This window comes from Embiotoca jacksoni, unplaced genomic scaffold, assembly GCF_022577435.1.
Source record: "Embiotoca jacksoni isolate LCO1_2020_lvr unplaced genomic scaffold, fEmbJac1.0.p SCAF_28, whole genome shotgun sequence".
Classification (NCBI taxonomy): domain Eukaryota; kingdom Metazoa; phylum Chordata; class Actinopteri; family Embiotocidae; genus Embiotoca; species Embiotoca jacksoni.
This window is the reverse complement of record NW_027185379.1, coordinates 3,786,409-3,811,758: the sequence shown is the minus strand read 5'-3', so window position 1 is coordinate 3,811,758 and position 25,350 is coordinate 3,786,409. Positions and strand designations below refer to the sequence as shown.

Here is a 25,350-nt window from a genome sequence, read left to right as displayed (position 1 = left end):
GCTTGTAATGTTGAACAGTATTGAAGTTGTTACTCTTTGTTCTCAGTATTTAAGATAATTATTCAAATAAATAAAATAATCATTTGCGTTCTGAAATCCCTTATTGGTACTGGTAAAACATATATATAATGTGTATATATATATATATATATATATATATATATATATATATATATATATATTAACAAATGGATAATGTTAAGAAATGGATAATAATAAGAGCGACAAAAGTAACAGCAAAAAATACAGTTTGAAAAACAACAACATGAAAACAAATTTAATGCGGACTGACATGGTTGAGTATTTTATAGAAAGTCCCATGACCCACAAAAAAAGGGCTCTTGCATCTCCACTAAACCCTCTCTGGCTCTCATCACTGCACTGGCACTCCTTCTCACAGGGTACAGTGCATGCTTTGAAGAGGACTTCAAAAAAGATGATGCTGCATGGATCAGATAAGGAACACAAAGGCATTTACACTCATCTCTGCTCTACTGAGAACTGCATACAACTCGACATTATGAGGGCAAACCGCTGCTCGTCAGCTCCTGCTCTCACGACACGGACGCGGCTGAGCGGGAGGTGGCGTCTGCGGGAAAGGACCTTGATAGATAGGTGACTCCCATTATTATCACAGCCTGTCATGAGCACACTGCCAGTAGCTGCTTGGCAAGACCAGGTGATGATTTAACACTGTTACCAGGTAGAAATCGCAGATAAGAAGTAGCTGTTTTTAACCATATATTTGTAATTGTGCCACATGGTACACATTTAGATAAAGGTTTATTTTAGAATTAAATAATATGATTCCTATAGGCTCGTTTTTGTCACATTCAGGTCTGTTTAAATTTCACTGCCCCAAACTGTTACTCTTATTGGGGTATTTCTGGAGGACATGGAGGACATTATGGAAGGTTTTCATGTGGTGAGAGGTAGCTAAAAGCCTCTTCCTCTCTCTGGCTTTGATAGTCTTTTCACTCACTCTCTCCCACTGTCTGTGGCCCAGCAGGTACTTGCCTTTTATTGAAACCAGACTAGCCTCACTTTCCAGGCTATCTCGCTCCAAGTCAGATACCTACGAATCCAGTTGCACCTCTCGAGTTTGTACTCCGGCCTTTGGCCATCCCTATGCGTGATAGAAGGGGGGCTTTTCATTGAGATTATCACCTCTGAATCTAAAGCATGTGGCTGCAGAGATCTTACAGTAACTCAACCTGCTCAGCAGTCCCATGACTCCAGCAGTTGTCAGGTCTGGCCCAAGACAATCCAATCTTCTTACCCATATCATTACCATTATAACATTGCAATCTTTGTTGCTTCTTTCACTATCCCGCTAGGCTACTGGAGGCCCACCAGTGTGATATATGGGGTTGTGATTCCAGCCCAGGCCTATTTCTGACCCAGCAAAGTCCATGCATGATTGTGTAAATCAATACAATGACTTCTGCTTCCCCTAATTTTGCATGAGCATGTGACCCTGTTTTGAAGGCCTCTTTGTTTCCAGAGCATGCCTCTACACTTATTCATTTTTTTCTTTTTCCTTTCTTCTTGCAAGACGGATCGTCCTGTTAACATGGACAGGCATCAGTTCAATGGTACTTGTCTCATGGCATATTTGCCCTTTGAAGATACCACTTGTGCTTTGAATGACTTTAATTTATATTCGACTATTGTAACCAAAGTCATCTAGAGTACGTTGCGGCATTTTATATTTTATCCTCAAGGCTTTAAATTCCAATATGTATGTGTTTAATTAACACATTTATTAATATAAAAGTGATTTTAATTGTATGAAAAAAGTATTTTTTGTATTAAAAAAACGATATTTTGAAAAATGACTTCTCAGCGGTAAAAAAACAAACAAAAAAAAGCCTGCTCTTTAACGATGGATGCTGATTGGCTCATTTGGGTGACACGCCCCGTGTGGCTCTGCCTTTAACTACTGTATACTTTATGACCAATGTGGTTTTACAGTAACATTTATCCATAATCTTTAAGTTTCTTCTGTATTAACTCAAAAACACCCAACGATTTTATGCAAGGGTAGCATTTAGATGATTTTTAAGCGGATCAGGACCTTTGTGGCCAGCAATCGTCTAACTGCCATCGTAATTATGGATGATGCTTTAATATTTCAATAATCCTTTTACGCAAGAACAAATAAGGTCCGCCATATGCTTTTTCATTACAGTTTTGGGGTTATTGAGTTTTGAAAAAAAGAGACTTTCAAGCCATTTCCCACACAAAGGGAATGTATCAGCTAGCTCCCAAATTAATGTGCAGATTAGTCAAAGTGGACTTAATAGGATGACATATGCCTATATAAATCAGATTAAAAGCAGTGACACTTCAGAGTTGTGACATCACTGGCTCTCAAACTGTGAGAAATATGCTCATGCGATAGTCGCTCACTTTGACATGTTTTCTGTAATTTTGTTTGTCACAAAATTAAATTGTTTTTGGGATTTTTAATAATGGAACTTTATTATTCCAGGCAATATGGTGTCTCTGTAGGAGGGCAGTTAATTTTGGGGCCTGGAGCCTCACAGTGGACCCCCTTTGGATTGTGTCCATTCATTTGTTTTATTCTCCGCTGTGTATTAGCAACCTCATTTGGATAAGTCAGGAAGCTGGACCACATGGCCAGAGGCACTCGGAGAACATCACCAGTTCACCTCGTCAGGCTTTCTTCAAACCAAAATCATAGTGCGCAGAAATCACCAAATCTATCGGCTTGATGGTAAAAATTTTGAAAAAAGAGGCGAGGAAAAGTGTAAATTATGGAACTTAATTGATTGTCTCAGCTTCACTTGGCCCTTCACCCCTCCCCTCTGCAATATGGTACGCTTGTCAGCCTTGGTGATAAATTACATGCATGTATTTGCATGAATTTAGCAGGAATACAAGTCAGTTCAGTTTGCCAAAGTAACAATCCAGAAAATGTCTGGTGTGCATCACAAAAAGGAAAATGCAGGCTCGTGTAGAGTTCTGTTTTCTGGGTGCAGTGAAGGCGCTGCTGCGCTGCTTTCCACTCATTTTTATTAGCACTCAGTTTAGCATTGCATTTTGTTGTTAAACTGGTTGTGTTGGAGACCGGAGCAGGGCGGTGGCTTGTCTTTGATATTACTTTATTCAGCATATATTTTTGTTGATTTCTAAAAACTAAAGACCAGTTATTTTCCTCTAATGCACTTGATGTTTTTTATGCAGTTCAATGTTTTGTTTTATATTATTATTATTATTATTATTATTATTATTATTATTATTATTATTATTATTATTATTATTATTATTATTATTATTCATTTCCACCTTAATTGTCCTGAAATGCAACCATACAGCAAAAGCAGTGCGATCAATCTTCATGTCTACCAGCTAAAGGTGGGCGCTATAATCATCTGCCCACTGACCCCATGATGCTCATATACAGTCCTCTCTTTGTCTGATAAGTCATCTCAAAGCAGATATTGACTGAATACAACTCTCCCACATGCTATGTGATCTACATGGAAGCACAAAACAAAGGAAATGGGAGAGCTGAGAGCAGATTCTGGATCTGGGTCTGCTGGTAATCAAATGCTGTTGTTGAGGCCTGTGATGAAATTAGGTGATGTTGCCTAAATAAGGGATGAAGGGTTCATAATTGCCAGTCTTTGAGATCTGAGGTGCTGGGTGCCAACTGTCAGAGCAGGGCTAATGATGACAAATGTCTTTCTATGCAGATTGCTGCAGCAGCACGAGAGTGCAGCTGAGAAAGAACAAGAAAAGAAAAATGCAGAGGGCCTAACAAGAGAAAGCCTGTGTGCACATATTTAATGACCTACATGGAAATAAACCTCTCTAACTGATGGGCTGCCTTTGAAAGTACTAAAGCGTGATGGTGTTTAAAGCTACCCCTACAGTACCTATGACTGATATTAATAGCCGTTAGTCTCTGCGACGATGAAAAATCATTGCTCCTTTAACAGATGCAGTCAACAACACATATAACCTGCATTCAGATTAAATTTGCTTGCAAGCTTGTCAAGATGATTTAACACTAAAAAGCTCTATATTTAGTCAAACGGTCCATCAGCTCTAGAAGAGATTACATGAAAGCAAGGATCAGTGTTGTCCTTGTAGTTTTCCTCATTAGCTTTTCTTTAGCTGATGCTTTGGTCATTATTGTGCAAAGTGTAGTAAAAAGTGAAGTGGCTTGTTATTCTGTGGCTCATGTAACACAGGCTGTTCCTGGTTAACATAGCTAAACTCTTGTTGGTTAACATGGCTTTAATTTGTTTTTTTCTTCTTAAAAGTGTGCTTGATTTTAACCACCTTTGTAGCAGGGAGCCATAAATCTGATTTCACTTACTGTGACGTAAGGCTCATGCTAATAAAAGAGCAAACCCAGAGTGCTGGATGGCCAGATTTCCCCAATTTGTTGCATGAATAGGTTTTGAAAGGGGTCCCTCTTTGTACAAAGGGAGTCTCGTCTTTGTTTGGTTTCGCCCCATCTGTGTCATCTGGTGGTCTGTGCATGAGGGTGGTGTCTCGGGGTGCTCCCCAGCGGCGTTGCCAGTTGTTTTATGGACTCGTTGGAGTGGTGCAGGGAGTTCATAAGTTGGCGGCCCATTGTGTGCTGAGCCCAGCTGACACGTGTGAATTGACTCCAGCATATTGACAGATCATTTCCATTAATGAATCGGAGGAGTCTGCCTTGTTTCACTCTGTGATTTATGCCCTGGCTTCATCATCCTCTGAGCTCAGGGTTAACTAACAACCTCCTGAATGACTCAACCACTAATTACTAGACTAACGCAGTTTGCTTTTTTTATGCATGATTGGATATACTTTCAGCGATATTGAAATGTTTTATATCTTAAATTTCAAGTCCGATCATGTGAATGTATGTAGCCCAAAATCGCAAGTTTGTCTCAGGGGATTTTACAATTTGTCAAACATATGGCCTCCTCTGTTGTTTGACCCATAACTGGAAGCATTTTATAGTTTTATATCTGGTATTTAAATTTAAAATAGTAGCATCTTGGTTAAAGATTGGATCACTGTTATCGAGACATGATCATTGAATGCACTGCTGCGTATTAAAACTTTGAACCTGCCTAGCAGGTATTTGATATTCAGTCAAGCCTCCATAAATAAAAAAGTTTACAACTATCAGAGAGCTTGCAGTTTTCTGTTGGGGTGAGTCGGCTTTTTCTTGATTTGATATTGAGCTGCTATTGTTTGTAACCGCTGGTGTCTCATGAGCTCGGCCCGAGCCTCCATGGCGACCATCCAGCTTGTTCAAAGCAACAGCCACACACTGCTGATAGTGCTGGCCTCAGCCTGGCCTGTCACCCCCACCGCTGCTGCCACATGGAAGGCACATTTGCTCGCCACCATTTTATGCTGCTGTCACCCTCCCTTCAAGAGCGAGGGGAAAGAGGGGAGGTGAAAAGGAGAGGAGGGAAAGAGAGAGGCTCACCCTGAGCGGATGCTAGACAAAGATGGCAGCAGAGACATTTTGTCTACTTTCATTAGTTCTGGTGGTGGTGAGCTGTGCTGAATATTAGCCTGTTACTGGCAAAGCCACACATTGTGGAGCGCAGACGGAGAGCATGTCACAATCAAATCTACCCCACCTCATTTCCATCTTCCTCACCGTAAAAGTGGGACATATGGGGCAGGATGCCAATTGCTTATTTTATATGGTAATTACCGTTTCTCAAACCGTGTTATGTGGTAGGTGTGACAAAGTTTATCTCACAAATTTCCATTTATATTCCCAATAAGGTCAGATATTTTAGGATCCTCTCTGACTACAAAGGCGTATGTGCTATGTGTCATTAAGAAATGAAGTATATTAACTTTACTGGCCTTTATTCATGTTTAATTTTGTTGTGACAGTGTCACATTCAGCTAAACTCAGAACCATCCTAAATCAGCTCTGTCATTTCCTTGACTATCTACTATCTGGTATATGTCAGCTTAAATTGGGACCCTACCTAAACCCATCCACACATTGATCTGTGTGTGTGTGTGTGTGTGTGTGTGTGTGTGTGTGTGTGTGTGTGTGTGTGTGTGTGTGTGTGTGTGTTTTTGTGAAGGCGGCTTCGTGTCCTAATGCATGTGAGTACCCAAAGGACAGTTGGGTGTGTGATATGTTTGCCCGAGCCTGTGATGAACTTGATTGTTTTCTGTTGTCTGTGATCAGAACGACGTTTCCAACGACTCCCAAACTCCTCTTTTGGAGTTCTGCCAAAAGAGAGATGCTTCATTTGCTTTGTTGTTCTCCACTCTGCATCTGATTCTTTTGTTTACCTAAATAACAGCATTCACACAGAGAGTCCCAGATTGGTGCCCCGGTGTGTGTGTGTGTGTGTGTGTGTGTGTGTGTGTGTGTGTGTGTGTGCGCGTGGAAATGTATCTGAATGTTGCCTTGTCCTGCTGAGCTTTCATCTGTTGGACTCATTATAGTTGTCATCTCACCGGGTTCTATTAGAGAAGCTCGGTAGATGCGGTCCCCATGAAAGAGTCATGATGGACGAAGAAATGCTGATGTGCAGGTTCCTGCCTGCAGGCTTCCACCTGCTCAGGAACAGCCTCAAGGCAAAAAATATATATAACATTTTTTTTTTTTTAAAAAACAGGCCTCTCAGGTCAGCCAATGAAAGATTGAAGAGCTAAAGTCAAGACTTTCTTAGTGTTGCTTTTAGTGAACTGGGCCTGGAAATGTTGGTGAAACAAAAAAGACCAAGTTCACTAATTCTGGGAATTTTCGGAATATCTTTCTAATGACAAAAAAAACAAAACGTCGAAAAGGTGGATAAAGTTGTGCCGTTCAACCTTGTTAAATTTCAAACGATTTTATTAGAGTGTCAATTCTGTGGTTGTGGCAGGGCTCGGGAGGTGTCTGAGCAGGCAGTGCGGCGGCAGGGCGAGAGCATGTCGGCTGTTGACACCATCTAACGAATGGGGGATTAGGAGTTTACAGAGGCAGTAATATGATAGGTCAAAAAGAGGAGGCACTCCTCCACAGCATTTGGCTCTGTAATGAATGATTGACTGGAAAAGGAGAAGCTGCCACTCGCTGGCTGAGTGCTCATCTTGACGCCTGCCGCACCGCTCCACGGCTCCCCTTGATCACGTCTCGCTGCTCCCTTCTCATCTAAGGCTCCAGTCTGCAGGGAAAAGCTGCTTTTCCCTCTTATTTTTCTCTCTAATTTACACATTTAAGACATTTTTGTTTGCTTATTTGCAATTCCTTTTTTTGTCAGTGAGCCTCTCTCTATCAGTCCTACTCCCAGCCCTGAAACCAGCCCCCCCTCCCCCCCTCCCACACACACACACACACACACACACACACACACACACACACACACACACACACACACACACACACACACACTCACTCACTCCCTCACGTACAACCTTTCCTTTCTTTTCTGTTTGCCTCCAGGCAATGAGCTAATTTCAGGTTCCATAATTGCGGTGTGTTGTACACCTGTCTGCTATTAATTCTCCCCTGTCTCCTATTCTTTCTCTTAATGAGATATTATTGTAATTATTGTCATTATGCTGTTTTTCATAATGAACTTGATTGATGTTGTTGTTTTGGAACTATTTATTCTCTGTAATTAGGGGAAATGTGTAGGAAACGTCTACGGGCTCTGATAGTCTGAGACTGTGGTTATGACTGAACCCAGTGCGCCACTCACTCATCAGCTGACCTCAGAGTTCCCGCTCGGTGCACAGTTTATCTCCGATATGAAGAAGAGAGCTGAGCAGCCTGGTCACCACTGAATAGGGCCCTGCTTGTAGCCAGTTTAAGACCATTACAACAGTGAAAGGCTCCACAATGGGCAGCGCTGGGCTTTGTTTCAGCCTGTCACTTGCACCCTGTGAAAATCAAATAGCGCTTTGCCTTAAGGGAAAAGGTGAAAAAGGTTTCGCCTAAACTCACAGTTTTGGAAAATCTGGTTGTGTTTTGAAAAGGAAAAAAAAAACAGTTCTCAGTGACACGAGTTTGAATGTTATTGTCGAAGAGGCAAACTACTGGAAGGAATGTTAAAGAAAACCGCAGATGAATGAACACTGTTGAATTTTTTTTTTCATAGTGGCCCTCAATCCAATTAGGAGTTTAATAGGGGGTCATGCATAGGGACTTCACGCTGCGGGTCGGCTTCTTTAAGGGTGCTTTTGGGGAGTCGGACTGGGCTGAAGTTCCTGAAGGTCCTGACTGAAGGCTGGTCTCTTTAATGTGTAGTGAGGGGTCCTGTGCCCTGGTGAGTCATTGAAACTGTTTGGAGAGCACAGATGATCTTTTCCGTAATTCTGGAGGCCGGGTCGCGGGATAATCTGACACTGTGGTTATATTGGTTTCTCAGGTGGTACCAATTACCTGATCTCTCACACGTGGCTGCTTCCCCCTCTAACATGCTGCACCGGTATTGCCTCATTCGTCTATTTTTATATTTCTTTATAACATTACAATATTTCCATGACACAATAATCTTTTCACCAATTAATTACTTTAGCCAAGTCAAAATGACGCAGCTCTTTTATTATTTTTATGCCTCGTTTTGAGGTTTAGTTTCTTGCCTTGAAAAATATAATCTGGAATGTGAATAAATACACAGAAAGGCTATGAAGGGTCTTTAAGCGGGCCTCAGTTGATCTTTAATCTCTGGGAAAGTGGGTAGGAGGGCCCTAGAAGTGGACTTGTCCAGCCTTTGTGGGTTTGTTCACATGCTGGTGTGCTTTGAGTGTCTGACAGCCGTTTAACTCCACACGACCTGTTTCTCAAGTGCCATCGTTTGGGCGCTCTTGAATCCTGTTAGGAGCCATAATTACAATTCATGCACTCCCTGCGCTTCTTTGAAGAGGCATTGAGAGAGCAAAGAGGGGCACAGAGAGCCTGAGAGAACCACGGCAATAGTGGCGCTTCACCGGTGTGAAAACAGTCTGAGACTTTCTGCAAACTGCCCACATCGCCACGCTAAGCTACAGCACTGATATATTTAATATGCAGATCCATGAAATGATAAATGATTGGGTTAGAAAATGATTTTCATCTATTTACAAATCGTGAAGAAAGGTTTCTTGTAGACAAGTAAGTATACATTTTGCAGGACACATTTCATAAAACTGCCATACTTTCAAGTATGCAAACAAGTTGTGAATTGTGCTACGAGTGAAGTGAAGCAAATTCAATGACTTTCAAAGAGAAGGAGAAGAAAGGGTGAGCATAATGCCTAATAGGTGCTTTAGTAATTTCTGAGTTTTCATAGCTTAATCCGTTCTGAAAAGCTCAGGAGAAGAAAGGCTGCAAATGGCCCTCAGTATTAATTTGATGTGACTTCTGTACAATAAGGGTTGTGGATTCCAGAAGCCCATTTTCAAGCTTACCTTCTTTCATCATCCTCAGCCTTTGGAACTTTTGCCTAAATGTTTCATGAAACTGAGGCTGTAAGCCTCTTTGGTATTCTGTCTTTATAACGCTTGGTTTAAAACTATTATTACACCGTGTTGAAGGCAGAGGAACACATACAAACATTGAAGCTGCCTCTCTATTATGCAAAATTCTAATTGATTTTGGTACAATTGGGGGAGCACTTGTGATAAAACACACATATTCTCATATTTTCATTTTGGACTTTTTACAAATGTAAATTAGGCTCGGTTTCCCTCTTTCTTTTTACAAATAACTATTCTTTCTGGTGTTCTCAATACTATTTCCTCATTTTTAAAAGCAGTTTAAATAACGTATCTTTTATTTCTTCTGTTAATCATAGATTGCAACACACCATTTCCTCAGACAACTCATTTGTGCTACTAAACCTCACATGGAAACAGTGTCTCATTATTCAGATTTGATCTTGATCACTTGCTCAAATTAAAGTAAAATCCAGATTATTTTCTGTGGAGACCCTCCTTAGTTCTAATACCTCCAGCTGCATCTGTGGAAAAAAAAAAAAGATTTAGTGAATTCTGGTGCTTCTGTGGGATTCACAGAAGTCCTTATTTTTGTCCGTGCAGAGACAAAGCAGACGAAACATTTGGTTATCAAAGATTCCTGTAATGATGTGCCACAGGAAAGTGCCGAATGCTTTGTAACACATTCTCTCTCATTATAAAAATAACGTCAGCTATGTTGCTACGTTTTCTTAGTTTTATAAAAACAATAGCAAGAAAATGTACTTATTTCTGCGTATCTTTTGTTTACACTGAATTGAGGGAAACTAGCAAGGGACACACTGGGTGGGTCAGTGACCCTGGAGAAAACAGCTTGCATTAATATGGTCTAATCCAGTGTAATTAGTCAAATTACAGCACGCCAAGCAGCTTGTCAGGGGCTGTCGGCTTTGGCAGGAACACAAGATGGCCTGGAGTCCCACTGGACAGCAGAGAGACCTCTCTGCAAAGCCACCCCATATTGCACTTACATACGCTCCCTTTGGTCCATTTTTCTTTTCTCCTCCATCTTTTTTTCCTTGACAAAAACTGGGAACGGCTCTTTCATTCATCCTACAATGTTTTCACTTTTTCTTGCGTTGTCTCTCGTACCCCCGGGCTGCTAGCTTGGCTTCCTGCCTGGCTGCTAAGGTGGATCAAAATGATAGGAGGATTCATAGCACAGGCTACAGAAAGTCAGAGTAATTATATCAGCGCTCCACTCCTCCCACGTGATTTTACGAGAGAGTCAGATGCACTCTAACTAGTGCTGCTAAGACCCATAGACACGGTTAAGACACTTCCTCGTGTCGTAGGATTAGCATTGGTAAAAAGATTTAAACTATATAATTACATGAGGATAAAGTACAAATTATCTACTGCACTCAACAGCCAGATTATCGTTCTCTGCAAGCCCCGTTCAGCCCCAAGGGGTGAGCCTGGATGACAAAAGGCCCTCATTAGCATAAATTTACAAGCCCGCTCGTTCGGAGAAGCCGATAAGAACCTGTTCCACCTTTGCTTTGGCCCTGAATGGCTTGTTGTGCTTTTGGCAATGACAGATAAGTCAGGGTAATTCCACTTTATGCCTGAAAAAGTGATGCTCCAGATTCTGGCTGCATCCCGAAGGTGTCACCCACGATAATCCTCAAAGAGCGTCCAGCCTGAAAGGGGGCTGTGTGTTTTCCAGATGATATACTGCGAATGACAGAAAGAATTATATGAAAGCGGACGAATCTGTAACATATTATTAAGCAATTCCCTGTGAATAACGGGGATAAAAGGATAATGGATGAGGGTGTCATTATTACCTTGGTGCCAAAGGAAGCGCCAAAGCAAAGGTAGAGAGACAAGATTAATTGAGGACGAGTGAGGCGCTCATTGCTCATCAGGCCCTCTCGTCTAACCACTTGCTCTTTCTGTCCCTCTTCTCCTCCGTCTCTCCGCCTCTCCATCCTTGTCTCATTCTTTTTCTTCGTCTCTGCCTTGATCTGAGCCCATATTCCTCCCACACACAACCAAAAAAAAAAAGGAAAAGAAAAGTGGGATTTAAAGCGATCATCTTGGCAGTCTCCGCCGCAGCCAGAGGAAGCTGGTACCCAGGCCAGGAAGATTTCAGTCATCTTAAGGCTGACAAGTCCCTGAAAATGTCCCATTAGGAAAAGCTTGCTGAAAGGACCCAATACCAAATGACTGAATCTCTTCTTTCAAGCTCCTTAGTGCGAGAATCTTCAAGCTGTTTATCTGGATGATATGCTGACTAAGTACGTTCATGTATGTGGCTGTGGGTGGGTCATCACTTGACCACGTACGTATGCCGCATGTATGTTTAATTAAATTATGTTTCCACTTACAGGGAGAAGACAAAATAATGTAGATTTCATCGAAAAAAGTCATTAATTCTTAAGTAACTCTATTACCATTAGCTGCACTGCTCCAAAGACGAGTCAGACTAGCTTGAAGGTTAATTTGCAGCATTGTCAGCTCTAAAAGAAGTGTTACATCCGTGCATTGTTATGTAAGTTTTTTTTAAAACACAGAAAATGAACAGGCCTTTTAATCTCAAACATATTTCAAATATTGAATATTTAAATAAACTCCACTGTATCCTGACACCAATGATAAAATAGAAATAAAATCACCCTACTGCTGTGAATTCAGTGGGGATTCTTAAAGAAACCCGCCAGACATGTTTTAATATGTAAATTAAATACTCTGCTTTGAATGAGGATATATTTCTAATTTGTTTTTGCTAGAAAAAAAACTATTATGTAGTAAAAATCCCCAAAATGAAATCTACTCCTTCTTACTAATTAAAAAAAAAAAAAAAAAAAAAAAAATCCAAAATCTATGAATATGCCAATATATTTTATTTCTAAAGTGTAACTGCTGGACATAAGATGTCTCATACTTCACTGTAAAGTAGTTTCTCTTTGTGCTGTGCACTGTGCACTGGAGGTTTGAAGTTTCCACATCATACTTGTATAAATTGTGTAAAAGACTTTGTGATGTCACAAATCTTGCCTATAGGCACGCTCCTTTAAAATCAGTTTTTCAGTGAGTACAGAGAAACTTTACATCTTCAACAGATGACAACTTCCAGCCACCTTCTAGTTTTAAACTGTGCACATACAGAAGCTCAAACATTCAACTGTAGGAATGAGAGGAAAAACATATTTTTGAGTGGAATGCGACTTTAAATCTAATTTTACATGAAGTTATAACTCTATTTTGTCAATAACATTTCACTGTATGTATTTTGCATTACTTTACGGTTGTAAACGTGTGAACATGCTTTTGTAATCAGCACAGGCATCCGACTACATATGCAATGTAAAAAAAATATATATAAACCAACAATAAACCTTGCTTTTATAGATCATAAGCTAACATTTACATAATCAGAAATGTATTTTCCTGCTGCACTTATATAAAAAGATAATATAAAACCAAAAAGTTGTTGGCAGACTTTGTTTCACTGCAGGGAACCAAAGGTCTAAGTTCAAAGTTACTGTTCGGATTTATTTCCGTTGCATTTTGCGGGGCTTTATATTTCAACATAGACGGAGCCTTGAGTCTTTAAGAAGAGATTGCATACAAGGAAGACGGCTCCTCCCACCTGTCCTGCCATGGCAGCGTTGAAGACAGCGCTGCAGGGCCTGCTAATGTGCGTGAAACACTATCCCTGACATGAATGTTATTGACAAACTTGGCTGGACATTTGGGGCAGTGAACTGCCAGCATATTTAATGCATATTCATCTCCCTTATCCCACTGGTCCTGCCTGAGCACCCGAGCTGTGTCATCTTGCCACACTCCAGCTACCACCCAAATGTATAGTGACACTGATTATGCAAATCTGTATCTTGTTTTCCCCCCCAATACCTGCATTAGGAGCCTGCTACTTTATTGAAGTTGAGATACAGCTCTTTCAAAGAGGAACCAAGTGGAATCCTGATTTTTTTTTTTTTTTTATAATCTGGGGGAATCTTTTACATTTTTATATTTCTCCACTTCAAAACAGTTGTCACATTAAGGAAGGATCAGATGACAAAACATGCTTTGATGCTTACGCATACATTAGAAATCTTTGCAGGATGCAAAAGGGATTAAAGTTAAAATAAAAGTGTGGATTTGGGTATGTTTTGGTCGTAGAGGTATGATTTCTGTCTGCATGAATCTGTAAAGGTAAATACACCAAGAATGTAAGGAATGCATCCTTTCCCATGTTTTTTTTTTACTTTAAAAGGCTCACTTTTGCCAGATTATTAAAAGTTATATATTCTCCCTTACTTCTCGTGACACTTTCTCTGTGGACAGTTTTAAATTAAATGTCCCATTTGAAATGTCTGTGCCACTGTTTTTCTGAATGATCTACACTCCTCATTGGGAATTATTTTCTGCTGGTGACATGCAAACTATTGACAATGTGCTTTGTGGATTATTCGGAGAATTAAGGACAGTGTTTGTATTTTTCCACGTCATTTCTTTTTCACTTTTGTTAGTATATATACACGCTAAACTCAAATTACCTCCATTGTTTTGGTGTAGAAACAGAGGCTGGGTTGATATAAATATAATAAAAAAATACATAACAAACCCAACATATATACATATACAACATGGGGCATGTAAGAACATTTTAGATTTTTGGTAATTTGGCCAAATAGACCCTTTAAGGTGTTCAATTTTGTGTTTGACCCATCTGCCATGTTGTTTGATGATATTCCTCCACTTAGCTGAGAGTTGTTCTCCGCTCCCACTGTTATGAGGATTTATGCTTTCTCCTTGCCTCTTCAACCTCTTCGCAGATTTGGCCCATATTGCCCAGGGTCAGCCATTGAATACAGTATGCACAGTGTGTGCTGATCCTCCAAATTGCCATGTGTGAAATCCGTCCCACTTGCTCCTGGGGGAGTAGTCATATCACTCAAAATGAAACTGCCTCTCGTATCCTCCCCTTATTCTTCCACTTCGCTGTTCTCTATTGCCGCCTGGGACCGTGCAGTTGTGAAGCTTCATAGTGGAAGCCTATTAGACAAATCTGAGAAGAATACAGCAGAGGTGCTGCGATACCAGGTTGTCAGGGGTTGGTTCCACAGTCTCATATAAATATATCAGTCATGCTGGCTTGAAGGTCTCACTGAATTATATTATTTTGCCTGTTTTGGTATAAACGCAGTGGAGGGAGATGGTATTGTCCCATATGGGAGAAAATTGCATCAGGTTTTAGAGAAAATGCTTCGTTAGATTTATTAATAACATCTGTCACTGTGTCTCAGTCAGTACGGGGGTGAAGCAATTCAGAAGTCAAACATGATTAGAATCCATTTCCATACATGAAGTGGCTTCTTATCGCTTATAAGCATGATGTGCTCCATTTGGGCATCTGCACATTATTATATATGAGTTTCAGCCTAAACACGGGTGTCACCTTTGCCTCTCCTCATCTCATCTGTCACAACATTTTCCAGTTCTCTCCTATGAGGTTCTACAGGCAGAATGCAGCCGGCCCTTCTGTCAAATCAGGGAAAGAGGAGAGGAGGAATAAAAGACAGAGTGCGGCGACGTTAAATTGCATTATGGCTGTTATACTGGCGAGGTATATCTCCCTGCAGCTGGCAGAGCAGCGCATGCGCCTGTGGCTCCTAATGAGGCAGCATGGAGGGACCTGTGTGGAAACAAAAGGCTGTGCTTGTCGGCCATACCAGACCCTCCTTCACCCACCCCCTCGCTGCTCCCCCAACCCCAACCCTGAGCGTGACAGACCAAGAGCAGAGCGCCGGTCCCTTCCTGGTGGCGTGATTAGATTGGGGCCGAAGTCTCCAGCTGGCAGGCCTGTCTGTGACTGGAGGCGGCCGTCCCCAGCGCTTGTCACTGGCTGACACCTCTGACAGGCAGGGGACAGCTTCAGCAGACAGGTTCATTAAATGGCATTTTTTACAGCTGGGCCTCCAAAAATGAGGGCTGGGCTTTGTCAAATCCCCAAGTCTACAGGGGCCCCTGCATGTTGGTTTAGACCAAAGCTTTGTTGTTATGACAAATTTTTTGATCTGGGCGGTTTGAAATCAGCTCTTTTTTTTCTCCTCTTTAGCCTCTCTTTTGTTGACAGCTAGCCCTTTGGCCTGTACTTTGTCTTGGCAGCAAAATCTTCGCGTTGGCTTGGTAACAAGAAACAGCCAGCGCTAAAATATTACATTGACAATCAATTTAGAGCGACAATATTACAGCTGTTTTCATATATTTTTTACATCTTAAGAACCTGCAGGGCAGAGTCTGTTTGACAGAGCCATGTAAACTCAATTTTTATTACTTCCCCATTTGATATAACTGCTGCCTTTTTGTCATGCATGATACAATAAATGAAGAATTAAGGAGGCGCTGTTAAAAATTAAGATGATAAATTAATAAAATGAAAAGAGACTGCGCTGAAACTGACAAACCGAAGTCGCTACACATCATAATAACTTAATATATATTCAAATGGCTCACTAATCTCTTGATGGAGTAAATTCGTGCAGCCTTCCCATGATGCATATCTGCATGACTCGCCTTTCAGCATTGCACTCTGAAGACTACTTCCAGAACATCTGGCTGCAGAGCAGGAGGGGGATAAAAGCTACCCTGCCTTCTTGTGAGCTGCAGCTGGCCCTCAGCAGTGCGCCTGCAGCTCGAGAGTCGTCCCTCCATATCACCTCCCTTTCTCGCTAACCCCCCCCCCCCTCCCCCCTCCCCTCTCCAGTCAGCACGCAGCCTCCTCAGGGCCATGCTGTCTCTATGACAACTGTTTGAGTTGGGGGTTGCAGAGGTGTCAAGCAGGGGCATTACTGGAAGGAGAGAGCACCAGAGATGCTGTGCTGCACATCCAGTATCTCCACCTAATCCAATTTTAATTGAGCTCCAGAGATTTTGGATGTTGCGCGGAGGTCGGGCATGAGCTATTCCAGGGAGAAATTAAGGCGGCCCGGCTCGCGCTGCACTCTTCCAGCCTGTCACTATTTTAAATGAGCATTAGCATCAGACCTAACCCAGCTCAACATCTCACTCTGCTTCCCTCCCTCACTGCCTACTCCACCTCAATCACCCTCACCCTGCACACACACACACACACACACACACACACACACACACACACACACCACACCACACACACACACACACACACACACACACACACACACACACACACACACACCACACCACACTACACTACACACACCACACACCACACACACACACACACACACACACACACACACACACACACACACACACACACACACACACACACACACACACTCCCTGAACCTATATGTGATTATAACCTGGAGAGTTGATGAAGGTTGCTCCCAGGCTCAAAATGTTGGACAAAATTGTTCAGTCAGAAGGAAGTGAGATGGAAGGAGGGGGGAAAGGTGTGCAAGGGGCCCATTCTCACCTGTCAGAACAACTGTCCTGGTTTTGTGTGTGTGGACCTGCAGTCCCAGCGGTGCCACATACACTAATGATTCTTTGTCTGCTCTCACCTTTTCTTGGCATGATGGTTTTTATTGACTATTTACGTGTCACCCACCCAGCAGGTTGTTCCTATGACCACTTGCCTTTGCACCAGTGAGTGATTTAAACAAACTCATAAAGTGTAAAACATTTAGAAAACAGCTTCATGTTTTGTAGCCTTGAGAATAAAGTGCCATGTGTACAAGAAATGTATCCTGGTGTAGGTAAACATTGAATGAAATGATAAAATAACAACTAAATAAAAGTAAAGTACTTTACTAAGTACAAATGTTCAATAACAATAAAAAAAATCAGACCAAAAACAACAGGGTTTCGCCACCGTTGGTGCTTGGACCCCTAATGATACATAAGTACAAATACATGCAAGCACTAGAGTACTGAAGAATATTACGTATATGCAGTATGTTCAGCTGCCACGATCTTTTTTTTTATACACTAACCAGAGGACATTCTTCTCTTCTCTGTCTCCCCCTCTAGGTCTTGGCATACACCGAGGGTTTACATGGGAAGTGGATGTTCAGCGAGATCCGGGCCGTCTTCTCCAGACGATACCTCCTGCAGAACACAGCGATGGAGGTCTTTATGGCCAACAGAAGTAAGTGAAGTTCCAGTGACAGCAAGTCAAATATATTTCATTTTCTCCTATTAAATATTGTCTTTCACTGTTCGCAGCGTCAGTCATGTTCAACTTTCCTGACCAGGCCACAGTAAAGAAAGTGGTCCACAGTCTCCCTCGAGTCGGAGTGGGCACCAGCTATGGACTTCCACAGGCCAGGTGGGCCAAAGGAGAGATCAGCAGAACACTGTTAAATATTTGTAATATTGTAACGTCTTTATGGCCACTGTTCCCTCCCCTGTGCTGTGTGGTGCTGCGTCTGTGCACCCCGGCCTGCAGCAGAGTCATTTGAGGTCCCATTGGTCCAGTCATTGAGGTGGATGTGCACTGACCCTGACTGAACTGACCTAATTCTCTGACAGAAGACTATATACCACAGGACTGCAGTCAGGCCAATGACCACAAGGGAAACAAAAAAAACTCACATCCCCTTTAGACTCTCGTAGTGCTAACAGACCTGTTTATATACCGCTGCAAAACAAGCACGTTCACTTTAATAGAGTGGATATAAAGAAAGCTGCCCTGAATTAACACTTAGAAACTTAGACACTTAATTAACACCTAGCTTCAACTTCATTTACTATAATTAAGATTGTGTGCCTGTGATTGCCATTTTCTTTTGTTTGCAGCTTCACATTTTGTGTACGCTCTTCATCTCAGTGTGTTAAATCCAAAACCAGAGCTGGTTATCAGCTACTAATATCATTATTTATAGATCAGCTTTCTGTGATGTAGCCAGCTCTTTAAATTTAAACACAGCTTCCTGCACACTTGCTGGTCTTTACTTTTGAATTTTGAAGAATATCCTGTGAATATCTATAATGAACATCAACCAAAATTTGATTGATTGGTTAACGTCTGTCTTTCCAGGCGCATCTCCCTGGCCACCCCCCGGCAGCTTTTCAAATCCTCCAACATGACCCAGCGCTGGCAGAGGAGAGAAATCTCCAACTTTGAGTACCTCATGTTTCTCAACACTATATCAGGTAAGGGTTCCTACTGCTTGTACACTTCTGTGACTGCCAAGGGAAATTTAATGCTCGGAAGCAGCTGAAGTTATGGAAATAATGAATTCTCTTTTTCACGGCCATCAGTTAAACAGATAGATTCTGATTTGTTTTCTTCGCCTTCTGGGCAAAGTTTTACAACCAGTGAAAGTGTTAAAGTTTTAATCCATTATCTATGTGAATCTTTTCACCATTAGCGTCCCATGACTTTCAGGTTAGCTATCAGGATCAATAAACTTTATGTGTCAGTGGGACTGGAAACATCCTATGAGTGGCCTCAGGTTCGTCGCATTTGTTTAAGAATCCGCGGGAGCCTTAAGCGGCGCTCAACATGCTGCACTTCACTGCTCGCTGGAGTGAGCTGTTTGAAGCAAAGAGCAGCCACAGCACATTTTGCCAGATAATTAGTGCCTGGCTTTGTGAGAGTGTACACATGTGTGTCTGCCGAGTTGAAAGGTTCTGTTGTCAACTCTCTGATCTGAACTGCAACTAACAGGGAAGGCAAGAGCGACTGCACGCTCCTCTGCTCACAGAGGTGTCATCCTCTCTCTCTCTCGCTCCATATTCATGCATATTTATATTTAGCTTGTGCCGGAGTTCGATACATTATTGTCAGCTAATTAGATGTAAGGCAGACAGAAAAACATGCCCAAAATTCATTAAAAATCCCTGGTAATGACCTGGGCTGCCAGGGATGTCAGAATAGTGTGGAGCGGCAGACAGGCGGGGGATGAAGTGCTGGGAAGAGGTGCGAACGGGAAGTGGTCTTCTAATTAAACACTATTTCACTGTTATTAACATGCTGCCACCCCAACTCAGGCCTCCGCACAAGAGGGTCCAACCACACCACCGTCAGACTCATCCTCCTCGAGCTGCCCGCTGCTTACTTTTGAGTGTGTGGCATTAACCTGGATAATTATGCTCTCCAGCTTCCCCCAGACCCCGCTTACTCTGCCGAAGCCTTCCCATCGACGAACCTGTCAGACGTTATCACTCGCTCAGCTACTTTTAGATTCTCTAATGGCCACCTGCCGCAGTAACGCGCCCGCTGCGTTGGTTCAGGTCGATACTATTTTGTAGGGAATCAATCAAACTTGGGAATAACGCTATTTTCAGATCCCATGTTTTATTCTCTTCTGGTGTTTCATTTGCAGTCTTGGTGTCCAAAAGAATATGCTTTTGTGGTTTTAAAGAGAAAAGAACTGACAGTTTTGTTTCCTTGTCTTTAAGGCGCACTCTCTCCTGATTGGCTGAAAACTTTTCCGAGTAACGCACACCCTGTCCAACCACAGCATTCATTTGGTCTTGTAGCTTGCTAGCAGAAGGACATAATGACCGCTCGATGTTTTCTTCTACATAAAAAGTTGAAAGCAGACATTATGACATGAGCATGTCTTTATACTGTCACATGACAAACTCATGGAAGTCCAAACGGCTCCGTTGTTGTATACGGGCTGTGTGCATTTCGCTGTGAACTGAGCCATTTGAAACTTTCACAGTATTTATGCACCTAGACCTGCTTTATGATGTTGTTTTTTTTTAAAAGAACTTGAAATCTGAATTTATACAATGTGGGACCTTTTCATTGTGTTGTATATATGCTATAGTAATGAATGAGCTCTCATTTAGCTGTAATAAAACAACTTTAATAATTCTGACCCTCGTGTTGCCACCTCTTTATACTGCTTTGATTTGAAGTGCAAGTTTTAAATGTGTTGGTCATTACATTATAGTCATTTTTAGATGGATGAAATTACTGTCCTAGATGTTCTTGCTTTATCTGACTGTTTCGTAAATAACATTCATGACAATGTAACATTTCAGTGTGCAGGATTTCTTCATGTTCTACACAGGTTCCTGTGTAATAAAGCAATAATGTGCAACTCTGAAATGTGACTGGACCTAGACATTCATTCTTACAGTCTGTCTCAGGATGGTTTGGTATAAGTCAACATGAAGACTGGAAAAGAATCAATCTGTTATGGTGAAATATTTATGTTAAAACAGTTTTTTTTTATGATGTTGTACCATAGGATTATACGGTCTGCCTACTTAAAAAAAAGAAACTGTTGTTACCTTTTAACTGTCGGTTTGCTTTGAGTCCATGTTTTCATCTTGATTTACTACTAGCAGTAAAAATTCCAACAAAATCATCAAATAACAGCTCTATCCCAGTCCTAAATTTCCACTGGCCACCACCTGACCTCACAGCTGCATCAGTGTCATCTTCAAAGGAAAAACAAAGCATTACTGACAGCATGGTACATGCTCTTGGCTTTTCCCATGCATTTCCTATGACACGTTTTTCCATCTGAAAATCATATTTCAAACCCCAGAAACATAGAGGGAGTTCACAATTGGCCAATCGGTGGATCAGACTTGCAGCAACGTTTCAGGCGTTTGGAGTTGAGAAGAATCTCTACGTTGTTGCAGCCACTCTTACTTAGAGATACTTGTGTTTTCACTAAATTTAAAGATGAGCTTCCTGTAACTCACAGTTTATTGACAAAGTACATTTAGCAGATGAAAGTCATGGGAAGCCAGAAAACATTCCCACATTCTGTTCCCTGTATGTACGCGTTTCCCCGGCAGACTCTGTCGGCGTACAGCAGGAAGTTCGTCTGATCGGGGGCTTGTTGGAATGTTGCACGCTGATCCCCAAAAGTAACTGAAGCCTCTAGTGTACCCTGCCCTGCTTTCAACCCCGGCTTTCCCTTCCAGTCCTTCATCACTCACACCTTTCTGTCTGCTCTGTGTGTCTAGGGAGGACATACAATGACCTCAACCAGTACCCAGTCTTTCCTTGGGTCCTCACCAACTACGACTCTGAGGAGCTGGACTTGACCTTGCCAGGGAACTTCAGAGATCTGTCAAAGGTACCGAGGCCTCTTGGCCATGCACCTCAATATGATGGAGAGGGTAGGGGCAAGTAGTGGCAGCGGGATCTGGTGGCAGAGGGGGGTTCCCTATTAGGAATTAGATTGTAAAACAGTATGGTATTTACTGGCAAAGGAATCATGTGCAGTCTGAATTCATAAAGTCTGAACTGCTGGAAGTAGAAAGTGCTGATGGTAACATCCTGCGATGCTCCCAAATACCTTATGTAAGTTTACTCCCCATGTATTTGCTGCTGTGTTGTCTCAACACATTCTGTCTACTTTAACATTGAAATATATTTGTGGTTCCTGCATTAGAGGGGTTTATACAGTGTATATATATTTCCATAATTGCATAATTCTATGATTTCAACAATGCAGCTTTGGAGGCATCATTAAAACCCACCAATTTTTTTTAATTTATTTTGATGATCTCAAAAAAGGGCCAGACGTTAAAATCATGATCATAATATTAATTTAAAAACATTTTCTGATATTGATACATGGGATTACAATACCACAAATATGTGAAACATATTTACATAAAATAGTCAAATTTATATCTGAAGCAAAACTTCAGAGTATGTGGGCTCGGTACTGAACTTTGATCCTATAAAAGACAAACCAACGAAATTGCCTGTCATTTAGTATCAAACTTAATACACTACATTCAAACTAACACTTTTTTTGTTGTAAGATGCATTATTTTTTAACCTTTTAAAACTCTAGCATCTAATGATAGTTTCCATGTGAGGGAACATCAGTAAATTTGAGCTCCTATTGATAACTTGCATTTAAAGTGTTAAACATTTGTTAATTTTAGCTACAAAAAACAAACTAAACTATATACTAACCTTCTAAACTGATTTGTACCCTCATTTAATATATATATATATTTTTTTTTTTACTCTACTTTCTAAAATTGGTAACCAAAAAAGCAGTGTATCAGTATCGAAGTCCCGTTTTGAACGATACCAAACCAATACAGTATGTTTTCAAAAACTTCAGTAGCTACGTTTCGATAGCAGATTTGTCACAATCAGTAATTCAGGCAACAGAAATTTGAAGAAAATATAGTACAAGATAAAACATAAGATCATGCCATCACAATCCACTGAAAAGCCAACAAACTATAATTGACACAGCCACATTACACACACAAATACACATCACAAACCTCCAGGATTTCCAGGATAAAGTTCAACATTAAAATTTGATTGATTTTATGTCTTAATTGTCATCTAGCAAATGAAAAAAAAAAAATCTGCTTTAAAAAAACCCTTTTTCAAGATTGATGAATTGATGCGAGCTGTTCATCAGCACAGCATCGCTGTGGAAAGTGTTCTAAATGTAGCAGGTCAAAAACACATCAAGCTGTGCAAAAAAAAAACCAAGAGTCCTGGTAACTCTGCCAAATCACAAGAGCTCAGGCACTGTGTCCTGGATGCCCTGAAGCCCTGAAGCCCTGACAGACAAAGTTTAGCACTATGTTTGCTGTTGTCTTTGACTGAATGGGGAAAAGGCCGCAGATCACTCTTCCACAAACTGTGGCCTGGTTTACTGGTTTACCACCCCCCTTCTCTCTCTCCCTCTCTCGCTGCACGCTGCACACTGCAGCTCACTGACCTGAAAACAGTCGCATTCCTGTCTGAGCTCTGGCTCACTCACTTCAGCGCTGCCTCATTCCCCCTTGTTTCGCTCAAAGAACCATCAGTCTAAGAGCCTCACTTTGTCGTCTCAGTTCTCAACAGTTTGTATCAATTTTCAGCTTTTCTCGCCATCTGTGTTTTGTACTGGGAGAGAAGGAGAACTTTGAAATGAAAAAGAGGAAGTTGCTATGAAACCATTAAAGAGTTGTGGATGAATGTCGTGAATTTGAAAAATGAGCTCCCACCACACGGGAAGGTTTTGGACGAACAGCTCAGCTGTCTTGCCACCGTCACATCAGCATTTGTCCGCTTTAGCTGTGAGGTATCCAGCTGGGCTGAGAGAGAATGTGTGGATGCATGTGTGTGTTGAGGGGGGTTGATCTGGGCTGTACCATGTGCAACCCTCCTGCCCTGGGGAGACAGTTATGTATTGTAATGTATTCCAGTGACATCCTCCCATGCTGTTTACAGGGCTGAGCTGCCTTCATTAGCATGAGTTCACAGCCTGTGTCTCCTGACAGTTGTCCTTGGAACCCCGGGGCTCTTACCTCCAAAAGTTCACAGCTAGTGTAGCAGGGAGGGACCGAGGCCCGCACACTTCTCCTCTCTGCTTGGTCTGCCCTTTTGTTCAATTATGGATCAGTGGTAGTGGCACAGTCTCCGGAGAATTGTTCATTGTATATTAGGGCAGAATGTGTCTTTCTTAGGTGTATGTCTGGGGGAGGTGGGTTATGTACCACGAAGGCTATGTGTGTGGTTACTAAGGCTGGGTATCGTTTCAGATTTTTTTTGACCCGTGTTTTCCTATCATACTAATAAGATGGCAACTCTTGAGGAATGTAAACATGTTTTCCTACAAAATCTCCTGAAATGTAAAATGCTGTCAAACACAGTTGTACAAGAACTTTGACTAAATCAAATAGTTTAAAATAATGATTTTTAAATACTTTCTGATTAAAGACAAAGTAAATAAAATGACATGGGCATTTTGATTTCACCATGAAGCAGAAACTTGAGCAGAGAGCGCACTTCAAATTCAAATTAATTTCTTGTTTGAATGTATCTGTTTATTTTCTTTCCTTATGGTTGAATGATATCAAATCATCCCACATAATATCCTCTTTGAATGTAGGGGTCAGTGAGCCGCAGCATTATGAAAATTAACCGTCACATCGTTACTCTTAGAAAAATATACCGGATACATTGTAATTGCAGCAGAATAAGAAACTAAATCATCAATAATAATCTTAAATTATTCTTCAATCATCTTCTGCTGCATTGCACATTTGGGATTATTTCTTTCCCACAGATTAGTCATACCTGAGACCAGTTTGTCTGTCACTTGATGGACAGCATTGTTCAAACTGCTCCAGGTCTGTGCTGAGTTGCCAAATAATATCCTCCCAAACCTGTATGCTCCGACAATTACCTGCTGCTTGGGCATCCAGTCAGCTGTAAACAGTGCTATTGAACAGCGCACCACTCTGCCTCGAGGCCGGAGGTTCTGCATATTTGGATGTCAGATACGTTCACGCAGTGAAGTGTTTCATTAGATTCTAATGATTAATTCTTGATGGAGTGACAAGCAGATGATAGATGGAGGGAAGCTAATCTTCCTCGTAGCTGTTAAACGATGTGATGGAAATGCATTTAATTGCATAAGAAGATTTTGCTTCTTTATACACTAACTAAAATTAATTACACTTATCCTTTGTAAGATGCTTCAAGAGGCAAACATCATCTTTCATCTTATTGAAATACAAAAATCGTGTAAGCTTTACTCTTGTACGAATTAAAAAAAAAAAAAAAAAGCTGCAATGAAATAAAGAAAACGATTTGAATCTGTTTTCTTCTGGAAGCTGTTGCTGTGGCCCCGTTACCCGAGCATCTTTAAGAAACAAACTTTCAGTAAAGCAGACAGAGCTCGGCTGCCACAAAGCAACCCCTCCACACTTTTCTTCCCATAATGGAGCCTTCTTCACTCTCACTTCCACTCCAGTCAGGCTGTTTGGGAGCACATCTGCTTCATCTTGAGTTGGAGCAATTTGATTCCATTAGACTGGAGCTGCATGCAGCCCCGTCTCTGACGAGGCAAGCAAAAACAACTGCGACTCATCCTGACAGAGCACCATAGCAACACACTCTAATGTAATTTCTTTTGAAATATAAAATGCAATTGCGTCTCTTTGGGATGTAGCTTAGATATAACCAAACAAATGGAGACACTCTCGGCACACTCACTCACCATTAGC

At 41.4% G+C, this 25,350-nt stretch overlaps 1 protein-coding gene across 1 annotated transcript in view; it reads left to right on the top strand.

Moving 5' to 3' along the window:
* The window catches only part of nbeab (neurobeachin b), a 185,019-nt gene that overhangs the window by 131,976 nt on the left and 27,693 nt on the right, over positions 1 to 25,350 (top strand). The window contains exons 41-44 of the mRNA XM_069161250.1: positions 17,428 to 17,545; positions 17,623 to 17,725; positions 18,437 to 18,552; positions 21,337 to 21,449. Of these exons, the coding sequence (XP_069017351.1) occupies positions 17,428 to 17,545; positions 17,623 to 17,725; positions 18,437 to 18,552; positions 21,337 to 21,449 (450 nt within the window). The remainder of the gene's footprint in view (positions 1 to 17,427; positions 17,546 to 17,622; positions 17,726 to 18,436; positions 18,553 to 21,336; positions 21,450 to 25,350) is intronic.